This window comes from Ceratotherium simum, chromosome 31 (assembly GCF_057802395.1).
Source record: "Ceratotherium simum simum isolate JZ-2026a chromosome 31, ASM5780239v1, whole genome shotgun sequence".
Taxonomy (NCBI): domain Eukaryota; kingdom Metazoa; phylum Chordata; class Mammalia; order Perissodactyla; family Rhinocerotidae; genus Ceratotherium; species Ceratotherium simum.
Window position 1 is genome coordinate 20,142,108 of NC_141930.1, and position 26,574 is coordinate 20,168,681.

The window sequence follows — 26,574 nt, forward strand, 5'->3', positions numbered from 1 at the left end:
CTTTACCTCATGTGTTTCTTTTCCTTAGTCTGTCTAATCTAGGCCAATTGTACAAAAATTACTTTTACTTAAAAATGGTCAGCACATTTCTTGGGGCTGGTTTGGGCTCAGGATGATTTTCTGGATCATTTATAACATTTAACCAGGTTGAAGTTTTGTTTTTATGCCAGTTTAAAAGTACACACAAAACCTGTTTCTTCCTGGTTTTACTTGTCAGTTTTCAGTAAATGACAATTTTTAATCTTTCAAAAAAATACTTTAAAATAATGTGATTTGTCTTTTTACCTAATAATTTCTTCCTGCCTCTTAAAATATTTCTGTAGCCAGAATGAACATTGACAGAGAAAATCTCCATATACACACAAAATTCCTCCTAAATTCTCATGTGTATTTTGCTGATGATAATTGTGACAAGTATGAATATTGTATTTAGTTAAACAGATGAAACGTGGCTTCTGTTTGGAATACTGCTTTAGTCTGTAAGGAATGAAGTCTGCCTCACACAAAAGCCAGGCTCAGAAAGCCTGTCCGGTGCCACTGTCTTACCTCATGCAAGGAGCATAAAACAACTCTTCAGGCCTTTATTCATCAAAATGGAATGTGTTTCATCAGGAATTCTACTCAGAGTGAGACTGCATACTGAGAAAATTATGTAGCAATCGTATTCCCTAACCTAAGAATTAAATACAAATGTGGAAAAGTTCACAGCATTTCATGCTACATGCCCTTCCCCCCATAACCACTTGGAGACATGGCTGAACCAAGAGGAGGTACTGGGAACCCTCAGTGGGCTCAATATTATGAGCCCATGCAATAACTTCGAGGTTCTTCTCTGATTAGCTGTGTTTTCTCATTTGCATTTGCAGGCTGGAGAACAACTGGCAAGTCCGCATCTACAAATAAACAAAGCAAAGCAATAAACACCCTCTTATCATGTTACCTTTTCTTTAATGGGGCAAGTGATGGATGTTTTTGTTAAAATGATGATTGGCAAATCAACTCAGTTCATAAGATACTGAGGATGCCTATCCTTTAAAGGACTTCAAAAGTGAGAAGACACCGTCTTTACTCTTCATTTAAGTTCTATCAGTTATAGAATTATAAAATCAAAGCACTGAACCAGCTTTCACCCTGAGGCAATTGCTGAACCTGGTGAACTTAAGCTTTAGTTTCACCATCTTGTGGGGATGATGACAGGGCCACCAGATATGTCATATAAACTCTAGTGTATATCTATATGAAAAATGCCCCCTAGAATTGTGCAGTGCACAATTGCGTATATGGCCCTGTTACGAGAGAGGTCAAAACCCGGAGCTTGCTTAGGTGAAGGGTCTAGTAGGAAGCTCCCTGCATAAAGCTAGTACCCAAAATGGTTATGCACTCTCTAAATAACCATAACCCTAAATCTACATTTAAATTGTTAGTCTTGAGTTTTGGTGCTGAGTTGAGGGAGGAAAGTGCTCCCCTAAAAATGTGTAATGGCAAGCAAGTGAGCACACATACTGGCAGGCCAAATTTACAATACTGTGTCTTCCAAGAAATCTCAAGCTGATAATTTAGTTTAAAATGGTCCAGTACAAGATGTGTTCCCAAGCACATAGCAGAAGTGAATGGCCCCAGCTTCAACCCAGACCTCAAAATAAAAGCACTAAAAAAATTGCAATAAACATGAACTCAGTGAATCAAATAGAGACATAGGAGAGAGATTGAGGAAGAGGGAGGGAAAGAGTACACATAGAAACAATGCACACAAAGTGAGAGCCAGTAGCAACAACAGAAGGCGAAATCAGACCTGGAAAGACTTCAAATCTTTCACTTATTAGACACAGAATAAAAAAAATTAATTTTTTTAAATGAGCAAGTCTATTTTGAAATTAATAAAAAAGAACTTCTAAGTATTAAAACATATGAAATTTTAAAAATTTGATGGATGAGTTTAACAGCTAAAGAGAGAATTAATGAAATGTAAGACAGATCTGAGGAGATTAATCAGAAAGTAACATGGAGAAACAAAGAGATAAAATATGAAAGAGGTTAAAAGACCTGAAGAATAGATTGATAAGGTCTAACTTATATATAATAAGACTTTCATAAAGAAATGAAAAGAAAAGAAGATTAGAAGGAATATTTGAAGACTTAATGGCTGCAAATTTCCTAGCAAGACACCAATCCACAGATTTAAGAACCAGCCAGGATAAATTAAAGAGAAACTCATATTTAAAACATCTTAGTGACATTGAAGAACACCAAAGACAATGATTTTTAAAGGAATACTTCTCAATAGTAAATATGGAAGCGAGAAAACTACAGAATTATATTTTTACTATGCTAAAAAAAGATATCTGTCAACCTAAATTTGTTGACAAACCCTCTTATTTTTACATTTTTTTAAAGCATGATATAAAGGTATTTTCAGACAATAAAAACAGAAATTGTGCCACCAGCAGACCCAATTTAAAAGACATAATTCAACAGAAAGAAAGTGTTACCAGATGGAAAATTTGTGCTGTAAAAAGGAAAGATTCATAAAGAAAATGGCAGATATGTGAGTAAAACTAAATGATTATTGACTATATAAGCCAATAATAATAATTTATGAGGCTTACAATTAACATAAAACTAGAAAACAGCAATAGTGTATAAATGAGAAAGGAGGTGTTCAGAGTTAAACTGTTATAAAGTTCTTGTATTGCTCAGGAAGGGGTAAAGATAATAATTAACTTTAAACTTTGATAAGTATGCTTGATAAATGTCTGGGGTAACCCTAAAAGAATAGAACAGAGAATATAATTTCCAAACTGGAGGAAGGCAAGAAATGAAATATGAAAAAAAATCTATCAATACAAAAGAAAGAAAAAAGGGAAAGAAAAGAGAAACAGAAAAAAATATGTCAATTTAAAGTGATAATTATAATAATAAAATATTAACAGAGAGCTTGTATATAGTGCTTATTATATGCCTAGCACTGTTCTCAGCACTTTATGTATATTAACTCACTTAATAGCAGCACTACAAGGTAGGATTATTATTGTAGCCATTTTGCAGATAAGGACACTTACAACACAGAGTGTTGTAAGTGACTAGCCTCAGTTACACAGGTGGTAAGTAATAGAGCTGGTATTCGAACCCAGGCAATATTTCTTAGAGTCTGTTCTCTTAAATACTATGCTATACTGTCTCTCACAAAAGAGTAAGTTAGTAGAGAAAAATCAAAATATATCATTAATTATAATATATACAAATGGACTTAATACTCTATTTAAAAGAAAAATATTGTCATACTAAATAAATCCCTCCAGCTCTATGCTCTTTATAAAAGACACATCAAAAAACATAAGGACAAAAAAAGTTGAGAGTAAAAAGATGGAAACATTTACCACACAAATACAGGAAGAAAGCTAATGGAACTACATTTTAACAGACAAAATAAAATATGACAAAAAGCATTGCTAAAGGGTAAGTACGTAATAATAAAATATTCAATTCACCAAATAGCTATAAAAATTCTAAACTTATATACACTAATAACATAGCCTCAAAATATATGAAGCAAAAATTGACAGAACTTTATAGAGAAATAGAAAAATCCATCATCATAGTGGAAGATTTGAATGCTTCTCTCCATCAGTAATGGACTGATGAAGCAAGCAAAAAAACCTTTAAGGATATAAAGAATTTGAAAAGTACAGTGTTGTGGACTAACTTGTGTCCACCCTTCCCCTAAATTCATCTGTTGAATTTCTAAGCCCTAGTACCTCAGAATGTGACCATATTTGGAGAGAGGGTCTTTAAAGAGGTAATTAAGTTAAAATGAGGTCCTCAGGGTGGGCCTTAATCCAATATGACTGGTGTCTATATAAGAAGAGGATGTTAGGATACAGACACACACAGAGAGAAGACCATGTGAAGACACAGGGAGAAAATGGCCACCTACATGCCAAGAAGAGAGGCCTCAGAGGAAACCAACCAACCCTGTGACACCTTGATCTTTGACTTCTAACCTCCAGAATTGTGAAAGAATAAATTCCTATTGTTCAAGCCAGCCAATCTATGGTATGTTGCTACAGCAGCGCTAGCAAAGTAATACATATAATAAATTAGCTTTATTTAATAGTCATATATGAAACAGTGAACCTAACAAACACAGAACATATTGTTTTGAAGCCATGTGGAATATTTACAAAAACTGATTCAGTTCTAGGCTGTAACGCAAGCCTCAAGACATTTCAAAGTATTGTATCATGCTGTCCACATTTTCTGATCACAGAGCAGTTAAGTTAGACACAAACAATGATAAAGACCCTGAGGGGTCAGCCCCATGGCCTAGTGGTTAAGTTCTGCACACTCCGCTTCGGTGGCCTGGGTTTGGGCCCAGGCACAGATGTACACCATTCATCAGCAGCCATGCTGTGGCAGTGACCCACATATAAAATAGAGGAAGACTGGCACAGATGTTAGCTCAGGGCGAATCTTCCTCAGCAAAAAAAAAAAAAAAGAACCTGGAAAATCCCCACAGGTTTACAAATTCAGACACATATAGGCCTAACTTAGAGATCAAAAAATCATAATGGAAATTAGAAAATATTTAGAACTCAGATTATAAGAACATATATGTGTATGTATGTATGAAACTAAAGTGATACTTATAGGAAAATTTATAGCCTTAAATGCTTAATATCAGAAAATAAGAAGGCTGAATATTAAAAAGTATAAAAATTAAGAAGTTAGAAAATTAACAAAATAATAAATTTAGAAATAGTAAAGAACAGAAATTAATTATGTAAAAACACATAAGAGAATCACCAAAACCAAAAGTTATTTATTTGAGAAAATTGACAAAATTTTCAAAATCTGATGAGAAAGACTAAAAAAAAGAAAGCAGAAATAGCCAGTATAAGGAATAAAAATGGAACAATAATGCATATACTATAGATGCATAAAAGTAATAAGAGGAAATTTTAAAGAAGTAATTTTTTAATAATGAAGAAAGGAAATCTAAATGAGCTATAAACATTAAATACATTGAGTCAGTAATTAAAAATTTGTACAATCACAAATTAGCCCAGAAAGTTCTACAAAATCCTGTAGAAAAAAAGAAATCCAATAATATACAGACTCTTCAAGAAAAGTTAGAAAAGGAATCCTTCCTAATTTCTTTCATGAGGCATAATTTGATATAGAACCCACAAGGAAAGTTTGAGAAAGGAAAATTATAGGCCAGTCTCACTCATTAACATAGACACAAACATCTAAAACAAAATATTAGCAAACCCATTTCATCAAAAAATAAAATTAATACACCAAGACTGCATGGAATTTATCTCAGGAATACAAGCTTGTTTTAATGTTGGAAAACCAATTCATATAATTCTTCACATTAACAGAATTAAAGGGGAAAAATCATGCTCATCTGAATTGATTAAGAAAAGAGTATTTGATAAAATTTCACACCCATCATAAATTTCTAACAAAATAGGAATAGAAGACAAAACTTTCTTAACCTGATCAAAAACTGACAGCAAACCTCATAATTATGATGCAATCTTGAAAGCATCTTCAACATTTTACTGGTAGTCTCAGCAAACACAGAAAGGCAAAAAAAAAAAAAAAAGAGAAAAAAATGATAAGAAATCGGAAGAAAGAATCAAAACTATCACTATTCACAAATGATATAAATAGTTATGTAGAAACCCTAAAGAATTTATAGATAAAGAATTAGAGAGTTTAGCTAGTTTCTTGGATTCAAAATCAATGTTTTAAAAAAAAGATTTCTATATACAAAATACAAGTAAAAAACTAATATGTATAATTTATTTATTTATAATTGTATAAAAATGGATAAATGTAACCAAAGATATATAAGATATATCTTTAGTGAAAGCCAATGAAGAAGACCTAAATAAATGGAGAGATATACCTCGTCATGTATTAGAAGGTCCACATTCTTAAAGATGTCAATTCTACCTAATCTACAGTGGCACTGCAATTCTAACCAAGATCCCAAAGGTTTTGTTCAGAGAATTTTTGTTAAAGAACTTGACAAAGCTGATTCTAAAATTTATATGGAAAAGCAAAAGGCCAAGGATATATGAGACTTTCTTGAAGGACAAGTTAGGAGGACTTGCGTAAACAGTATTAGGAGTTGTTATAATTGGGCCTGGTACTGCATACAGATAGACAAAATGACCAATGGACCAGAACAAAAAGCCCGGAAACTGCTCCATATATCTACTGAAACTTAATGTATACCAAAACCAAGACTAGAAATCAGTGTGCTGGGACAATTTGTTTTCTATATGGAAAAAAATGAAATGGAATCCTATATCATACCATGTGCAAAAATCAATTTCAGGTGATTAAACATGTAAATGTGAAAAACAAAACTATAAAACTTTGAGAAGACTGTATAGGAGCATACCTTTTTATCCTTAGGATAGGGAAAGATTTCTTAATCAAAAAACCAAAAATCAATAAACATAAATGCAAAGATTGACATTTTGTCTACATTAAAATTAAGAACTTTGGTTTATTAAAAGACACCATAAAGAGTGATATACCAAGTCATAGACTGGCAGAATATATTTTAAACAAACATAATCAACAAAGAGTTAATACCCAAACATAAAAAATCAGTAAGTGAAAGGCAGATGATGTAATAAAAAACCTGCAAAAGATTTAAACATTTCATAGGAGAAACCCAAATGATCAATAAGCATATGAAAAGATGTTCAACTTTACTAGTGATCAAAGAGATAAAAATTAGTACCACAGTGGTGTACCATTTCCCAATCACCAGAGTGGCACACATTTTCAGTCTGGTGATGTCAAGTGTTGGTAAGGATGTGGAGCAACGGGAATTCTCATTAGCTGTTAGAATGGAAACTGGGAATGGAAATCAGTGCAACAAATTTGCAGAACAACTTGATGTTATCTAGTAAGTTGTAGATGTGCATACCCTTTGACTCAGGTATTCCACTCCTGTATATATACCTTAAAAACTCTAGCATTCATGCACCAGGAGACATGTACAAGAACATTCATAACAGCACTGTTTGTAATGGTAAAAAAGTGGAAATTATCCAAATATCCATTAGCAGCAGAATGGATAAATAAATTATAGGATGTTCTCACAGAAAAATACCATATAACAGCGAGAATGAATGAAAGACAGTCACGATCTGAATGAATCTCAGAAATATGACACTGAGTGAAAAAAAATAAAATTGAAGTATAATTGTTGAGTATAAGTCCATTCATTTAAAGTTCAAAAATATGCAAAACAAAGCAATATACTGATTAGGAATATAAATATATGTAGTTGTAATACTAAAAAGAATAGTAAGAAAATGATTACATTGCAATAGTCAAGACATGGATGTAAACAACCCCAAAGTGTCCATTGATGGGTGAGTGGATAAAGAAAATATGGTGTATATATACAATGGAATATTATTCAGCTATTAAAAAAAAAAGAAAATCCTGCCATTTGCAACAACAGGAATGGACCTTGAGTGTATTATGCCAAGTGAAATAAGTCAAAGAAAGACAAATGCTACACGATCTCACTTATATGTGAATCTAAAAAAAAAACAAACAAAAAACCAAACTCATAGAAAAAGAGATCAGATTCGTGTTTACCAGAGGTGAGGAGAGGGGAAATTGGATGAAGTTGATTAAAAGGTACAAAATTCCAGTTATAAGATAAATAAGTACCGGGGATATAATGTACAATATAATCACTATAGTTAACACTGCTGTACGGTATATTTGAAAATTGCTGAGAGTAAATCCTAGAAGTTCTCATCACAAGAAAAAACATTTTCTTCTTTTTTTTATCTATATGAGATGACAGGTGTTAACTAAACTTAGTATGGTAATCATTTCACAATATATGTAAGTCAAGTCATTATACTGTACATCTTACACTTATACAGCGCTGTATGTCAATTAAATACCTCAATAAAACTGAAAGAAAAAAAAGAAAATGACTACAAATGATTTAAGATAGCAGTTACTTCTGAAGAGGGAAAAGCAAACACAGAACTTATAAGGTAATGGCAATATTTCTTTTCTGAAAGGTAGAAAATCAGGTCATAATATTTGTATGTATTTAATATTTAATAAAAACAATAGCAGATAAAGGAGTTAAGTGAATTACCCCCAAAAGTTCAACCAGTAGCTAATAGAGTTAGGGCTTGAAATGGGACTGTCTGGCTCCAAAGCCCTCTGTCCTAGCCACTAGCAGTGTACTGCTCGCTGGCATAAAAGGCTGATATTCAATTTTCTCATTTCCCCACTCTTTGTGAATATTGGGGCCTTGCTTAGACCTGTGGCATCCTCCACTTGGGTGAATTGGCAGGGAACAAAGAACCTTCTCCTTTTCTGAGGGAAGGATGTTTAGTTTCCTTCTCTAGTCAAATCTTGGTCTACCCCTCTCCTCTACTATGTATATTTTTAAATTGAAGTGAGATTCACATAACATAAAATTAATCATTTTAAAGTGAACAATTTAGTAGCATTTAGTACATTCACAGTGTACTAAATGTATAATTCACCACCTCTATCTAGTTGTAAAACATTTCCCCAAAAGAAAACCCAGAACCCATTAGGCAGTTGCTCCCTGTTCCTCCCTTCCTCCCAGGCCCTGGCAACTACCAGTCTGCTTTCTGCCTCTACGGATTTACCTATTCTGGATATCTCAAAGAAATGGAATCACACAATATTTGTCCTTTTGTGTCTGGCTCCTTTCACTTAGCATAATGTTCCAGGTTCGTCCACACTGTAGCATGTATCAGTACTTCATTCTTTTTTTATGGCCGAATAATATTTCACCTCTCCTCTGCTTTTTTGCATGTTACTCCTCAGAGCCTCCTGGGTTTTTCTTAATTCCTTTTCCCCTCTTCCTAGTTAAATCCTACTGCTCTTGGTCTTCTCTAGCATACTGTCCAGGATTCCAGCTGCTTTCTACCTATCACATTTCACATCGATGGTACGAGCCCTTGTCTGGTCATATCCCAGTTTGGGGTTACGCGGATATGATCTCTGCACAACTTCTGCTTCATTCAATTCCTTGATAAAACTATTCAGTAGAACATCCCAATAGGACGACACCTGCCTTGCCTGGCATCTAGAGCACCATTTGCAGTCTTATCCACAGGATATAGGGAGATACCGTGCCAAATGCTTCTCTGGTATCAAGATTCATCCCTTCTAGGGTTCTCCATCCCCATAATCTCCTTCCCCTTAACTCCTCCTCATTCTTTAAGTCTTCAGCTTTAATTGTCTCTTCCTCAGGGAAGCTGTCCTCACCTGCATCCAGGTCAGGTCCCCCCAGTGTTCACTATCACAGCCCCTGTGCCTCTCTTTTGGCAGGCTTATTATACCTGTAAATTAACTAGCTCTTTGTGTGATTGTTTACTCTTTGTCTCCGCATCTTCTCTGCTGGATCGTAAGGTCCAAGACAGCAGGAAGCATGTCTTTCTTTTCTCTAGCCCCTAGCATAGTGTCAGGCAAATTTTAAGTGCTAAATAAATGTTTGTTGTTGAAAGGCAATCTTGATACACCTGTCTAGTAAATTTGCTCACTGAACGTTGGCAGCCAAAAATTGAAGAAGGCTTGGGTCCACTTTGAGCTGCTTTTGGGGTAGCATTCTAAGCTGACTCATGCATCTTGCTCCCCTGTCCCAGAGCCTTGATGATGCTTACTTGACATATTCATATAAAGCAGAAAAAAGGACTCTGGGCTAGTTGCAAGAATTATTTTCCATGAATTATTTTTAGAAATCGATTCCTTTTGACTGGAGAAAAGGGGGTAGAAAAGAGATTGAGTGGGGGTTGGTAAAAAGAGGTAGGATGAATTTAATCTCTACCTTGGTGCACTTTTCCTGGGCAGTAGAGTGTGATGAATACTGAACAGCAAATGTAATAAATATCTCAATATCTTGGCCAAGAGCAAGAGTCTAATTACAAGCCATATGGCCTCTTCAGCTCAGTGGTTGTGAATTTATTTGGGTTTCATCCAGGTGACTAGCAAGAAACGTTAAGCAATCAACAGATTTTTCTATGCATGGAATCTCACATTTTTAGATCCAAGGTCAACAGTATAAACTCTTTTCCTTTAGATGCTTATTCCCTTTCCTTCAAAAAAATGGGGAAATCATGACTCCACTAGAAATTTTTAGAGTTTAACTGGGAATTTTCAGCCCACTGCCTTCAGCTTAGAAAGAAGAAACTGAATTTAGCTCCTGTATTTTTGGTTTGCTTTGCCAGGGTGTTTGGAGATAACTAGTTTCCATTTATGCTCTTGCTTCTGTACCTTCTTACACTGTCTCACAGACACACAGACACACACAGACACACAGTCCCAGGTTTGATCTCAAGATGGTCTATAAACCTCTCTTGGCTAGTGGAATTCTGATTTCGTTGTGGCCTTCAGCTAACAGAGGAGTAGAAAGTCTAAATGAGCTTGTTTTAAATACACCACTCAACATTTCACAAAGTGGAACTTCTAATTTGCGAACATTTGAAAGGAAGGGAAATAATCTCATATCCATTGCCTTTACCTTTCAAGTTTCAAATTTTCCAAGACAAAAAAAAGGGGACGGGCTCCCCCTGCCCAAGACACTATCTGTCTTCGATTTGATCTTGACTGATTCATAAGAATAATAGAATTCCCTATGTTCCTAAGATCCCACTAGGAGTATATTTTTATTTTGAGAAAGAGATGGGAACCAGTTTACGAGTTCTGTAGTTTCCAGTGAACATTGAAGATGCCACTGTTTTGAGCTTTCTGCCCTTTGTTTCTGAAGGGTAGAAGCTGGATTATACCCTTTCACACAGTTGAAAGAGACACAATAACCCAAGCAAATCTCTTCTCTCTACTACCAAATCCCACCCTATACCACTACACTCGAAGAGAGATTGGTACCATGTTACAGCATCAAAGGTATCTTAGGCTTTAGTTAGTGTCAAGGGTAGGCATGTTTGAAATACGCACATAAAAAATATCCAAGAAAAATGATAAGCTTTAGACATAGAACTAGAATTATTAAACTATCTCAAAGCAGGTGAAAAAAACATTTCTAATGTTTTTTTATAAGTCAATTGGTTAAAAAAAGGGTTTGATATTTCAAATTTGGATTTTCATAAATTAAGAAATATCTACAATGTCCTTAAAAACGAAATTAGAGGTGTTTAGTCACTGAATTCAAATCAGAAATGTATTTCTCTAGTTAGCTCGTGTTCTCTCCTCTTTTTATTAGTCTTGAAAGGCATAAGGTGACTGTAAAGTATTAAGCAGCTATAACTTTTATTCTGGAGGGAGGATTATCTCATATTAGTTTTATTATACTTTGTATCTTGGCATTTCTGGAAAGTCAGAGAGAATAATATAAGAAAGAGATGCTAACCATACTTTAAAAATCAATACTCATATGTGAAAAATAAATTTCCAGTTGTAATCTTCAATTACTGGCCAAATCCCTAAGCACAGTACATTCTGCAGCATACCGTTTAGACGGATAATTAATATAAATCTCCTGCTCCACCCATTCCTCTCCACCTCACCCTATCATCTCAATCAGCTTCCCTCTTGCCTAAAAACAGAGTGCTATGTTCTGGAGGCATTTTGTCCTATTCCTTGTCAGTGAGTATCAAGCTTGAAATCCAGATTTATAACCCATATGGGGAAATATTCTAACAGTACTGACTATATAATTTGCAAAACCCAGTGCAAAATGAAAGTGTAGTATACCTGATTCAAAATCTAAGAATTTCAAGATAGTGACAGTGGAGCAATAAACCAAATGTTGGAAATCCTACTCAGTGCTTATTAGGGAAGAAAAAATAAAATAAATGGCATACAGATTGAACTGGAAGAAATAAGACTAACTGTACTTGCAGATGGCATGATTGTCAACATAAAAACATCCCAAGGAATTCATACCTACACAAAAATACAAATTAATAATTGAGCTTAACAAGAACACAGGATGCAAAATCAACACACAAAAATGATTGTAAATACTTGTGATGAACTATTGGAAACCAAAATTAAAAACCAATGCCATTTACAATAGCTCCCCCAGAAATGAAGTACTTAGGTATCCATCTAACAAAACATGTACCAGCTCTGTGTGCTCAAAACTACACAATACTCGTAAAAGAAATCAAATGAGACCTAAATAAGTGGAGACATATACCATGTTGGTGAATTGGAAAGTTCCACACAGTCAAGATGTCAATTCTTCCCAAACTGATCTACAAATTTAATGCAATTCCAATAAAAAAAAATCAGCAGTATTGCTCTGTAGATTTAAAACTTAGGGGCTGGCCTCGTGGCTTAGCGGTTAAGTGCGTGCGCTCCGCTACTGCGGCCCGGGTTCAGATCCCGGGCGCGCACCGACGTACGCTTCTCCGGCCATGCTGAGGCCGTGTCCCACATACAGCAACTAGAAGGATGTGCCACTGTGACATACAACTATCTACTGGGGCTTTGGGGGAAAAAAAAAAAAAAAGGAGGAGGATTGGCAATAGATGTTAGCTCAGAGCCGGTCTCCCTCAGCAAAAAGAGGAAGATTAGCACGGATGTTAGCTCAGGGCTGACCTTCCTCACACACACAAAAATAAATAAATAAAATAAAATAAAATTTATATGGAAAGGCAAAGAAACTAGAATAGCCAAAACAATTTTGAAAAAGAATCATACTAGCTGATTTTAAGACTTACTTTAAAGCTGCAGAAAGCAAGACAGTGTGTTATTGGTGAAGGGATAGACACTTAGATTAATGAACAAAATAGAGTCCATAAATAGACCCATAGAGATATGGCCAATTGATTCTTGACAAAGGTGCAGACAATTCAATGGAGAATGGATACCTTTTCAACAAATGGTGTTGGAACAATTAAACTCCATATGCCAAAAAAAAAAAACAAAAAGTCTCAACCTAAACCTCATACCTTATACAAAAATGAACTCAAAATGGGTCATAGATCTAAATGTAAAACTATAAAACTTTTAGAAAATATTGGAGGGCCGGCCCCGTGGCTTAGCGGTTAAGTGCTCGCGCTCTGCTGCTGGCGGCCCGGGTTCGGATCCCGGGCGCGCACTGACACGCCACTTCTCCGGCTATGCTTAGGCCGCGTCCCACGTACAGCAGCTAGAAGGATGTGCAGCTGTGACATACAACTATCTACTGGGGCTTTGGGGGGAAAAAAATAAATAAATAAAATCTTAAAAAAAAAAAAAAAAAAAGAAAATATTGGAGAAAATCTTAACGACAGGGTTAGGGTAAGAGTTCTTAGATACGACATTAAAAGCACAATCCATAAAAAAATTTATGAATTTTTTTATCAAAATTTTTCCTCTGTAAAGAAGCAGCAAAAAAAAAAAATAGTATGTAGATATGATGACATTTTTGTAAAACAAAACCCCATAAATATTTACACAAAAATTTTACAAAGTTTTGTTATCTTTGGAGAGCTGGTGCCAGGAGGTTGGTGTAGACGTTACCTTTGACTCTATACTCCCCTGTGGTGATTGAATTTTTATGAGTATTTCTTACTTTCCTACAAGGTCCCAAAGCTCCTCACCATTGGCAGCTTTCCAATGAGGTTGGACAGAAGTCTACTAGAAAAGCTGTGGGGAGATAAGGGTTGACTCCTTGGATTCCTTCCAACTCTAAAATCCTAGGATTTTGTGATTAGATCCAACATAAGATAATTAAAAATCCCCTAAGTGAGAAAATGTTTGCCATATTTTATTTAATTTCAGAATCGCTGAAATAAAATTCTCAAAGCCCCAATGTCTCCCAGGTGCCTTCTAATGGGCTCAAATCTTGATGTATGCTGCTTATCATTTGCTGGGAGTAACTTGATACCTGAGTGACTAGTAGCCCCTTTCAAGTGTATTTTCTTAAACAACTTTAAGTGGGTCCCCTTCTTTTGCAGAACAGAGGAAACCGCAGTCCATTTATTGGATCACAATCCAGAAAGCATAGTCTTCACATGAAATCTGCTTTACTTCCTTACAAGCCTTAACTTACCTTAATTTTACCTGTAAACTACATTAAGTCTCTGATTTAGTGGAGTAAATCTGAAACTAACTAATGCACCTAACGGCAAATTCTCATAGTGAAATGTTAGACTGAAGAGCAGTGGTAGATTTACTGCAGAGTTAATGAAATTTAAGTTTCATGGACCTTTATCTGTGCAGACCCTTGAGGGTCTGTTGGGGCCTAGGAATGTGTCTACATTTTTGTTGATTTGCAAAAGTACGATATTTTAACCATAATCAACAACACTGTCTCTTTCCACTTTGACTTTCCCTCTATTATGCTTTTCTTGATGAGTGGCAACAGAGGGGCTATGGACATTTTGAGGATTCGGTTAAGGAGAAATGAGTTGGGGATAGGTTTCGTTTGAATTTAGTGGGATATGTTTTTGTGGTTTAGGGCAACTCTGTGTATAGTTAATTATTGCTAGCCATACTGGCATACAAATGGCTTTAGGAATACTCTTATAGCTCACTACGCCAATTCGCTTGCTGAGGGGACATGAAGATCCACGCCAGAGGTGGTGTCACACTATATGAAGGTGCCCAATGGCCTCTGATCTTGGAAGTACTGGGTGATGTAGGGGCAACAAGGTTTGAAATGTGCAGGGTCGAAAAGAGATCTGTGGAAAATTCTTCCAAATCTTATATCTTATATATGAAATAGACTAGAGAGGAGCTTTCCCACATTTGACAACAATCCCTAAAAATTTAGACATTATCAATAATGAGTTGTAAAACCCAAAGAAACTTTTCTAATCTACCAATAATAAAAAACAAAATTTGATCAAACATGCTATAGGAAAGACAGAATTATTTTCCTATTCTTCCTACACAGAATGACACTACAAAATCAGTGTTAAATGAAGAGGCAATCAAAGAATATGCACCCAGAAAGCATAGAGGAAAAATATTATAAAGATGTGCCAGGGAGTTAATTAAACTATTGCTATTTTCCTAGATTTTGTAATATTTATTGTATTTGTCAGTTTTTAAGCTTTGCAATTTGTTATGATTTCTTTGTCTCATTCTAAATAAATATATACTTTCAGACTTATACAAAATTAAGTCTCTGCATAGGAGCTTTTAAACATTTAGGAATGGGATAAAGCTTCCCTTTTAGTTACGGCCTCTTAGTAACACAGTCTAATGGGATCATGACTGACTTAGTCTAGAATCCGACCTCTGCAATGGAATTGGAAGCTCTGGGGTATCAGAACTAATAGTGAGAAGCACATAGATTTATCACCAGTCACCCTGCAGGAAGGAAACCTGGGTGGAATTTGGCATCAAGTAGGAATTTCTGTTCCAGAAAAGAAATCTGCAAAGAAGGTCTGTTGGAATGATCTGGTGGAGCTTTTATCTAATTTAAAACAGGAAAGACTTTGAGGCTTTTCAGAGAAGTGTGAAACGCTGGATTTGGGATATCTAGGTTCAATTCACCTAGTTTTGGTTTCTGCACTATCAAGGAAAAGTTAAGATAAAGTTGACACGGTGGATGATGATGACAATACTCTCCTATTTCACTATCCCTTCCTATCCTCTGTCGGTGACTGAGTACTGGACTGGACTGACAGATGTTATGGGAGATCCTACGGACAACGGGGCCAGTGACCCCTGACATGACCTTATAACAATTTATCTTACTCGTAAGAGCAGATGGGATTAACGCACTGGGATCATCATTCTTAAGCAAGTTATGTCAAGCTCACTGGCCCTTCCCTGAAGAGTTTACATATATATCTCTCTCTCTGTTTAACCCATGTATGAGTAATCCTGCTTGCTTTCTCTTTTTGGTATGTATGCCCCATTAAAAAATTAATTTGTCCTTTTATATCCCAAATTAGGCAAAAGAAAATTGTAATTGTATTTCACCATGGGCCCACAATTTGGCTCCAAGGGCAGTAATAAAAAATTGTAAGAGCAACCCCTGTTTGCTAGACTGGCCACCCAGTGTCCCCATAGGAAGGGGTCACAGGTTGCAGGAAAATCTCTTCTGTCCTCTTCAACCTCCCAATCCTAAAATGGTCTGAGACTAAGTACGATTCACATGATTGAAGACTCCTTCCTTCAAGCTGAAGTCAGGGTGGTTAATAACAATATTACTTAGCATCACATTTGGTAGGGAATAAAAGGTGTGTGGAGGAAGCCTTTAGACAGTCTCTGTGCTTGATGTCGTGGAATTTCTGTTTCATTGTGATCAAAAGAATCAGAGTATGGCACAGTCCAGAAAAGTGCACCATTTCGTTTTCAGCACTTCTGACAACAATGGGCCACTCTCCAAATTATCAAGTAATTCTTTTATTTGGCTATCCTGGGTTCTTTGTGATTTAGTGATAAAGTCTGTAATTCAGAATAAGGATGCCTTCTCCAGGAGAAAATGACAGGAGGACTATGGCTGCAAGACCGAGAGGACAATGGCAGGTTTGACTCCAGCTTGTTTAAACAAAGGCATTTCTCAGAGAACATAAAGTATTCCTGGTGTTGTGAATTCTGTGAGATTTTATCTCTTTTTTACATTTTTCTTTAGCATTTCTGGGTAGAATGAACTTAAGAATCAAGTAGTATATCATGGCCATGCACACAGACAGACACGTGGAGGTGGCTTAGCAAAGCAAATACTCCCATTTTCATAGGACAATATTCTGGATACTGTTTGAGGCTGGCTCTGAATGTGTGGATTTGGAAGGAAGCTGCATTTCTAGGGCAGAAAGATACCTTCCTCCAGTTCTACCCAAAACTCATTGTCAAGTAGCCAAAAAATAGAAAAGTCAAGGGCTGTTGACTTTTCTTGATGTCCATTCCCTTCCATTTGAATAGAAATCCTAAAGTTACAGGCTGAAATGCTTTTCCTAGAAGAAATTTTTATCTCAGTTCTCCTATCCTTGGCACTCCCACCCAAACCTCCTTGAACCCAGAGCTCACTCTTGTAATGAGACCGTGAATTGTACTACCTTTGCTTTGTGATCAGGCATATTTCATGATTTCTTTCTAACGGTGTCAGTTTCTGCTTTTCTCTGTGCCTGGTAAAGGTAGCTGTCCTTTCATCCTCTCCAAAAGAGGTACCCAAGCTGACAGTCTCTGAGATTTCCCCCATTTGGTTTTTGGGTCTCTCTCACTTTAGTTATAACCATCGTCCTGGGACCTGGTGTTTAGTCAGGCCTATGAAGGGATACCCACTACCTCTGCTCTCATCTTACTCCACCTTTTTCCATGTCAGTCTTGATCTGCTCCTCAAGATCCTCTGGGGACACATAGAAATCCTCTTCTGGCACCGATGATTTGGGCCGGCAGCGTCCACAGCAGCAGTTGCAACAGCAGCACAGACAGCAGCAACAATAGCAGCCCGTCAAGAGGCCAATGATGACAAACAGGGTCTAGGGGAAACAGAGGCAAAGAAAAATAGGGATGAGGGGTAGTGGGTGAGGGGTAGTAGGTGTGGGAGAACCCCAGAAATTAAGTGTGCACCACGCACCTCCAGAGACCTGAAGACATTGCAGTTCACCAGAAAGACCACACATTCACCCTCTTCCTTATCACATGCAAAAACTATCTTTTCAGTTTCCTTGGAAACAAATTCCTCATAAAGTATGCCTAACAAGTTTAGCCAGGAGGAAATGACTTGTAGCCAAAATAACGAAGTATGACATTTTCTTCTTTATTCTTAAGCTATAGTGATCATCATTAAGACTAGAGCCAACAAAACAACAAACAAACAAACAAACACAACCTCTACAGGTCAAATGAGCTAAGGGAACAGAATCGTTCTTAGCAAAGAAGAGCTATTGATAGCTCCCCCTACCACCCCCACCTTCCTCTTAGTCACCAAGTCCTGCAGAGTCTCTCTCCTCAAGATCTCTCACACCCTCCCCCTCAGCTCTATCCTGCCAGGTAGGGCTTTAGAACAGATCCCATGATCTCTACTCTGCATACTTCAGTAGCTTCCTAGCTGGCCTCCCTGCCTCTGCTCTTGCCTCCTAATCCACTCTACACACTGCTGCTGGAGCTTTCTGAAATTCGTATTCTCTGGAACCCATGCAGCCACTCTCCTGCCTCTTAGAAAAGGCCGGAGCTCCTTATTAATGGCCATCTGGCCTCTGCCAACCCCTCCTAGCCACTAGCACGGCCCTGTTCCCGCCATACCTGCCACAGCTTCGCTCTCCCTGTGAATTCATCTGCCTAGATGTCCCCCTCCCATTCCCCAGTCATCTAACAAATACCCACTCAGTGTTTAAGATTCATCTCAAAGATCCTCTCTCTGACATCTTTCCTGATCCCTGCCCCAGAACAATTACTCCCTCCTTTGTGCCTCAATTGTACTCCATACAAACTCCACTACAGTGCTCTTTTTGTTTATACTTTAGGACGTTGATTATTTATAGATCTGTCTCTTATTAGACTGTGAGTTTCTTGAAGGTTAGAACTATATGTTAGCCATTTTCAATCCCTCCTACCTAAGGATTTAGTACCTGGCATGTGGCAGACACTTAACACATACCTACTGAATTAATGAATGTATCAAGTAATTAATAGATAAACAAATGATTTGTTTCTCCTGGTGAACAGCACCGAGATCTCCTCGCAAGCATATAAAAGGTTTGCTCACTAAGTTTGCCATAGCTAAAGACAAAAAGAAACTCTCACAACATCTCAATTTGAAGTTAAAATAAGCCAATTTTTGTTAACTGAGCAAAATAAATTTATGATTTTATTAAAAATATGTTATTTGAAATAGAAAAGAAGTGGTTTATACACCTTTGAATCAGAATGCAGATTTTATCTAATAAAGGGAGGGAAGAGGATAACGATCACCTCGTGTGTCTGCAGTTCTTCAATAACTCAAGGCAGAAACCTTTGATGGTGACGAATGTCACCTGCCCCATTCCCGCTTCCTGGCCTATGACTCCGTGCATCTGATTCTGGCCCTAGTTGTGGGGTGGAGCCTGCGGGTGGCTTGGAGTGAGAGAACTTCAGTCACACGTTCACACCTATAACCTTTTTGCTGTGGTTACTCTGCATTTTCGTGGACTTGGGTAAAGTACTCTGAAAACAAAACTGCAGCACCCCTTGCCTCCCGGACCCTGCTGTGCAGTGTTCCTGAGCCAGTGCCCCAGCAAGCTCCCCCTTTCTTTACCCACTTTTGTCCTTTTGGTTTTTACTATGCAATTCCCATATTACTCTCTTGAAAATTTCTTTTAATTAATATACTGTTGTGTTCTTTAATTATTCCAACTAGATTGTTAGCCTATTACAGAAACAACCTTGCCTTATCTCTTACAGTGCTTAGCAGCACAGTACCAAGCACAAGTATCCGATAGTTTATAAATACGTTTTCAATGGTACACTGATTCATTCATGCAATGCTACTTAATACATGATCACTGTGTGCCCAGCCACTCTAATGGGCACTGTACAATCAGGCTTTGGCACAGGCTTTGGCACAAGCAGAAGGGAAGGTAGATTTTTTGTAGCCTTATTTTTAAAGAGCCACATCAGGAATTATTTTATATATCTCTTATACTACTGGACAGCTGACGCTTGTCTATATGAATTTCAATCAGTTTTGTCAACTTCCTGGGCAAGGAAACCTAGTCTCATTTTTATGCGGGCAGGCCCCAACGTGTAATCGAGCGCTAGTGTAGGTTATGGAGAACGCCAGATGTACCCTCCCATGGAAAGAGTGTCATGCCTGGAGGTGAGGTTCCCAGGCAAGCCCACAAAAGCCCATATTGTTGTATGAATGTTCAATCTGTCATCATAAATGACATTGTCAGTATGTACTCTTGCATTCTACTTCCAAATCTGCTTGGCAGGAACTCATCTCCTTGCCAAGTCTTCAACAATATGGAAAGGGGGTTTCAGTGGGAATCTCTGTTATTGCCAAGGAAAGGAATTCTGGAGACTGCAGAAGGAAATGAGGCTTTAGGTTGCAGACTCTCTCCATGCTTATGTACAAAAACACATTCTCTCTCTTCCTGCATGCATAAAACTCTTCTATTTAGTAAAATTTATTTATTTTTCTTTTTTTGTGAAGAAGATCAGCCCTGAGCTAACTTCCAATGCTGACCCTCCTCTTTTTTGCTGAGGAAGATTGGCCCTGAGCTAACGTCTGTGCCCATCTTCCTCTAGTTTATATGGGACACCGCCACAGCATGGCATGACAAGCAGTGCATCAGTGCATGCCCGGGATCCGAACCTGCGAACCCCGGGCCACCGAAGCGGAGTACATGCACTTAACCATTTGCGCCACTGGGCCAGCCCCATATTTAGCAAAATTTATTTTAGTGAAAGAAACAGCAATCAGAAGACTACTGAACATGAAATTTCCTCTTTGGAAATTTGCAGTTTTTTAAATTATTAACCACAACTCATATGTGGACTATATGTATAGTACATATGTAAACATACTTTTATCAGAAGATAAGAATATTAAAACTCATAAACAAATATAAAAGCATCACCAAACATACATATACCAGGGATTCCTAGGAAAACACACAAAATGTACTGTCAAAAGTCAATTCTGATTGTACAAAGTCTTTAAAAATGTTGCCTTTTTCTTGATCAGATATCTTTTTTCTCTCTCTCTTCCTCTCTCTGTCTCTCCAACTCCCTGTCCTCCACTCCTTAATTCTCACCTTTTCCCTTCATTTCCTTCTCCACTACCTCACAGCAGACTGCACGTGAGCCTATGACATAATTACCATTCTCCTAGGTATTGTGCTTACTGATGTACCTATGCTATAGATAGTAAAGTACATGGCTAAATTTGTCCCATAGTAATTTATTAAACAGTTGTCACACTAATAAATTATTTTTGGTTTTGAGCAATGAGTCAGCACTTAATTAGTCATTATGGGATGAGGGAGGGCAGTCAGAATGAACCTGAAGCTTCAAATTCAAATATAATTAGCCTAAAAGTATTTTAAGTTATGCTGTATTTTATAACTCTTTGATGAGCTAAAGCAAAAATGATCCTCCAATAACAGCTTTCGGTTGAAGCTACCTCCTTTTATTTACAAGAATTTAATAATATAGTAAGGTTAGTCTTTCTTTGAGATCGAGTCTAAAAGAGTGAATAATATCATGATCTTCCAGGAAACTGTTTTTGAAGGAAAAAAATATAATTCACCTTTGCCCACCAGCTTGACAGCATAAAGTAGGTATTAACATTTTCATCTCCAAATTGCTCGGCCACATAGAGTCCCAGAGATCCATATTTGTCATATATATTTCTCTTTGACATGTCGGTAAGTATTGTGTGGGCCTTGTTGATTTCTTTAAACTTCTCAGCAGCAGCTGGATCATCTGGATTCTTGTCTGGATGGTGTTTCAGGGCCAATTTTCTTTTAAAATAAAAAAAAGTGAGAAAAAGTGTTATTTGACAAGAATTGCAATGACATTTTAGAAGGGCGCTATTCATTTGTACATCCTTTATACAAGCAAATACCGTTAAATAACGTTTCACACTAATGCAGATTTAACTAAGCAAGTTTTCATGAAAAGTTGTCTCTTGTCTCTAATATGCAGGCACTATAGTATTGTTTCTCCCCTTACATCCTCAAAAGAATTCTCAGCAGCTGCGTAGTTGTCGAATCTGAGACATTTTGCTGTTGGCAAATATGTGAAGTTTATTTTTACATGTGAGCTGATCAGTAGTCCACCCCAACATGCAGAGGCCTTTAAGAGTTCCAGCAACAGGACCAATTTACACCAAAATTCCATCTAGAACTGGAAGAATTTTCCAGAATTAACAAAACTTCACACCACATATTCTCAAAGTTAAAGTCAATTATCAAAAAAAAATTCTAATTTATACTCTTTTGAATAAACGTTATGACCCCCTCACAAATCTTCCACAAATCCTAACTCCCTTTGTTTTTCTGAACAAACACTGTGACTTTCCTTGTATTTAAATACATCTTTGACCTCTTTTCAAATAGGTCTTCCCACTTCAAATAATCTAGAAATTTTTTGTTACTTTCTATTATTTTTATTATTTCTTTTTTTATTCCGGTAATCAAGGTCCATCCGTATTGTTGCAAATGTCATCTTGTTTTATAGCTGAGTAGAATTCCATTGTATATATATACCACATCTTCTTTATCCATTCATCTGTTGATGGGCACTTAAGTTGTTTCCAAGTCTTGGCTATTGTGAATAATGCTGCAATGAACACAGGGTGCAGATATCTTTACACATTTGTGTTTTCGTGTTCTTTGGATAAATATCCAGAAATTTAATCGTGAATACAAGGCCTTCTCTCCTCTGTGGATCGTAAAGCAATTTCTGAAAGGTGTGAGTATATGTTTGTGTTGCATTGTGTGTGTATATGTGTGTGTTGGGGGCTGATTTGGAGGTATCCTTTATTCTTCGGTTGCAGTCAAGTATAAAAAGGAAACCGTAAAATGGATATAAGAACCAAGCTATGATAGTCAGGCACTAGCTAGTGGCCATTTCCCTCATTTCCCTCTACAGATGATTTAAATAATGATTAAAGCCACGTTCAAAATTGATTCTGTGGTGTTTTTTCCACTACAAAGTCCATTAATTTTGTGACTCTCTACTGGAAATTTTACACAGTCTGTTCTCCCGACTGTGCCCATATAGGCGTAGGTAAGAATACACCTTTAAGCTTTTGTCTATTGTATTAGTTTAAATCAAATTGTTTTTTTTTTTTTTTTTTTTAAAGATTTTATTTATTCAGTTTTTTCCCCCCAAAGCCCCAGTAGATAGTTGTATGTCATAGGTTCACATCCTTCTAGTTGCTGTACGTGGGACTCGGCCTCACGTTGGACGGAGAAGTGGTGCCTCGGGGCGCTCCCGGGATCCGAACCCGGGCCGCCAGCATCAGAGCGCGCACACTTAACCGCTAAGCCACGGAGCCGGCCCCAAATTGTTTCATTTTAATGCACTAATAAAAGTCCATAAGTAGAGCATAAAAGTAAAATATACCTTATAAATTAATCTACATGATAAACTGAAAAAAATCACACCCTTTTTAAGAATTAAAGTATTACTGGTTATGATGTAGGTGAAGAGTTAACCAGCTCAGCATCAGGAGGCTTAAAAAGTACCAAAATATTTACAAGTATAAATTGTGGTGTATAATCCGTTCTAACTCTGAACTCAGAATAATTAAAAAGAATAAAATAATGATGGTTCATTTTAAATTTGTTTAACCAAAACATTTTTCATCCTCCTTTTTGAGAGATGTTTAGGGTATCTATAAATTCTTATAGATGGGACCACTGGAGACATGTTTTTTTACATGCAGAATTTATGACGAAATCTTGTGCTAATAGCACAAAATGCCTATTGTGTCATTTTTTACAATGACAATTTATTGTCATTTTTAATGTTTATAAACATTTTATAATGTTTACTATATGCCAGAACTATCATGTTATAAATATTAATTCATTAATCTTTACCACAACCTTATGAGGTAGTATTATAATGATCCCATCTTACAAATGAGGAAATTTAGCCACCGAGAGGTTAAGTAACTTGCCCAATGTTACACAGCTAATAATTAGAGCCAGGCTTTGAACATGGGCAATTTGACTCTGAGCACATGCTCTTAACCACCACTATGCTGCCTTCTATGTTTATATTTTTTAATTTAAAGAGTAAGGCACACAGAATGTTAGTAGGCCATGGTAAAGACTTTAGCTTTTGGTCTAGGTGACATGGGAAGCTATTGGAATGTTTTGAGAAGAGTGGTGTGACCTGACTTTAGTTTTAGAAGGATCACTCAGTCTTGGGGGGTACAAAGGCCAAGGCAGGGAGACTCTTTTAGGAGAAGCTCTTGGTAGTTGAGACCAGTGTGATCGTGGAGGATACAGAGAGAAGTAGTTGGAGTTTGGGTATATTTCGAGGGCTAGCTGATGGATTGGATATGGAGTGGAAAAGAAAAAGGGGAATCATGGATGGCACCAAAGTTTTAGCCTGAGCAACTGGAAGTTTGGAGTTACTATTTAATGAGATGGCGAGAGATTTTTTTTTTTTTTTTGGAAGTAAGAAATGGTTTGCTAGGATTCAGGAGTTCTATTTTGGACATGTTTGAGATGCCTATTAGACTTCCAAGTGGAGAGATGGAGGTAGATAGATATAAGAGCCTTCTGTTCAGATGAGAATTATTGTGGGAGATGTACGTTTCAGAGTTCTTGGCAGGTAGATGGTATTTAGAGCCATGGAACTGGAAAAGATTCCCAAGAAAGTGGGTCCAAGAGATTCTAAGGACTGAGCTTTGGGAAGGAAGAGCCAGCAAAGGAGATAATAAAGACAGACCAATGATACAGAAGGAAAAATCTGGAGAATATGGGGTCTTGTGATCCAAGTATTTCAAGGAGGAGAGTGGTCACTTATGTCAAATGCCACTGACAGGTCATGTACGATGAGAACTAAGAACTGACCACTGGGGTTAGTGATATGGAAATCTTTGGTGACCTTGACACACACAAACACATGAATACACACACATGCACACACACACACATATACAACACACATATGTACACACACATGCAGACAATTGTATATATGTCTTTATATAGGGAAAACGAAAACAGAAAAATAAGGAGAAAAGAAAGAGGAAAATGGAAGGTTATAACCACAATTAGTGCTTATAGCTACACATTGGGATTGTGAGTGACTCTTTGTTTTGTTTTGCTTGTTATAAAAAAATATACATGTTACTTGTGTGGTTTCTTTCCCTAAGCATTTTAAAGCTCCAGTTACAAATTTTGTTCTCTTTTAATAGCTGATAGTTTAGAGTTTGCTCCCTTAAATGACTCATTGTCACATTAGAGAGGGAATAAAAAGGAAGAAAGAAAGAAGAAAAGTCCTCAAACTGCAGTGATACAATGACTATCATCAAAAAGTCTCAAGTCGCTTCTTTAAGCACATGAATTTTAAGGACACAATATTCCTGGAATTCTCACTCCATGCCCTGAAGTACAATTGCAGCATTGTCCCCTACTAGTTCCACAGGCCAATCAAATGCAAGGGCTGTTATTTCTGCGTTGAAAGAAAGAAATCCCTGGAAAATATCTCTTTACATTTCCTTGTTTCTCGGGTTCAGTTGTAGACTGATACACACCGTCCAGGACTCAGCCAGAGAAGCCTGGCTTCTTGCCATATTTTAAGCTGCTTGGATCTGTGTCAGCTCAGAAGGGCAGATGCACTCAACCATTTTCACATTCCTCCAACAATGGAGTTGGCAAATTCAGAGGGCTGGAGCAGCTCCATTTGCAACAAATCCAATTCCTGGTGGTCAGCAGCATTTTGACTCCTCTTGGCAGATACTTTTGGCTCTGAGGAATCCTCAGGAAATGTGGCTAGCAGAGGCAGCTGCCAAAATTACACAACTGCACAAGGAGGTGGTTGATCAATGACCCACTCCCTTGGGAATTGTCTACAGAGCAAGAAAACACGTATAGAATTTAGGGTGAAAGAAACTGCTTGGAGTACATTTAAATATAATATTTACTTATTCATTTTAAAGATCTTTCTTATAATTTCTCACTTTATGCTTAAAAGTGACATATTATTCAACAAGAATGTGAACCTTTAATTCTAAATCTTTTTATACTCTCAGTCACCTGTTAATCTGGTATGGCTATAAATAACTTTGGAAATAGCAACAATGCCTCTAATTTCCACTTTGAAATCCAATGACAGCTGTCAAATGAAATGTATAGTGAATCCAGTGAGTGACAGATAAGATAAACATGGGGTTTATAGTTACAGTTACCTAAGGCCTCTAAGATCTACCTATTTTGAGGCAGTGGAATTCTAAGAATTGTAATGTTCTGCCCAGTTCTCTTCCTTGCCACATCTAACACTCAGATAAGGGCCGGCCCCGTGGCTTAGCGGTTAAGTGCACATGCTCCGCTGCTGGCGGCCCAGGGTTCGGATCCCGGGCGTGCACTGACGTACCGCTTCTCCGACCATGCTGAGGCTGCGTCCCACATACAGCAACTAGAAGGATGTGCAACTATGATATACAACTATCTACTGGGGCTTTGGGGGGAAAATTAAAAAAAAAAAAAAATTTAACACTCAGATAAGGTCTAGGTACCACTCTCTACCAGGCTCTGAGTTAGCTAAAACCTGATTCTGACCATGTTGCCCCAGCTCTAGGCCAAATCTATCTCAGATGGGGTTGGAATGTCAGAGGAGACTTTCTCGTTTGGGAGGGCTGGATTCCGAGCCTCAGGGAACTAAGTACCTCCAACGGTATGGCTGTGTCTATAGCTGCCTTTCCCTACTCAAGACGTTTCCAGATGCTTTCTCCAATTACCTTCTGTTGCTTCCTGTTTTAAAGATTTCCCCATTGCTCTGTGTTTTCTGCTAACCTTCATCAGCCACAAAGTTTATTGCCCCGCCAATGTCCCAAAAGCAAGCCACCTGCTGTCTAAGACAAAGGAGTAGAAGAGGGAGGGTGAGGCACTGATTTCTTCCTATATCCTAGAACATTTAAAATTACCTTCATGGCAGAGCCAGCATCTACTGCAAAAG

The 26,574-nt window shown here is 37.2% G+C and overlaps 1 protein-coding gene across 1 annotated transcript in view; it reads right to left on the bottom strand.

Moving 5' to 3' along the window:
• Positions 1 to 798: 798 nt before the first annotated feature.
• The window catches only part of DNAJC5B (DnaJ heat shock protein family (Hsp40) member C5 beta), a 57,356-nt gene continuing 31,580 nt past the window's right edge, over positions 799 to 26,574 (bottom strand). The window contains exons 2-4 of the mRNA XM_014791561.2: positions 21,182 to 21,395; positions 17,255 to 17,426; positions 799 to 893 (exon numbers count right to left, since the gene is read on the bottom strand). Of these exons, the coding sequence (XP_014647047.2) occupies positions 799 to 893; positions 17,255 to 17,426; positions 21,182 to 21,395 (481 nt within the window). The remainder of the gene's footprint in view (positions 894 to 17,254; positions 17,427 to 21,181; positions 21,396 to 26,574) is intronic.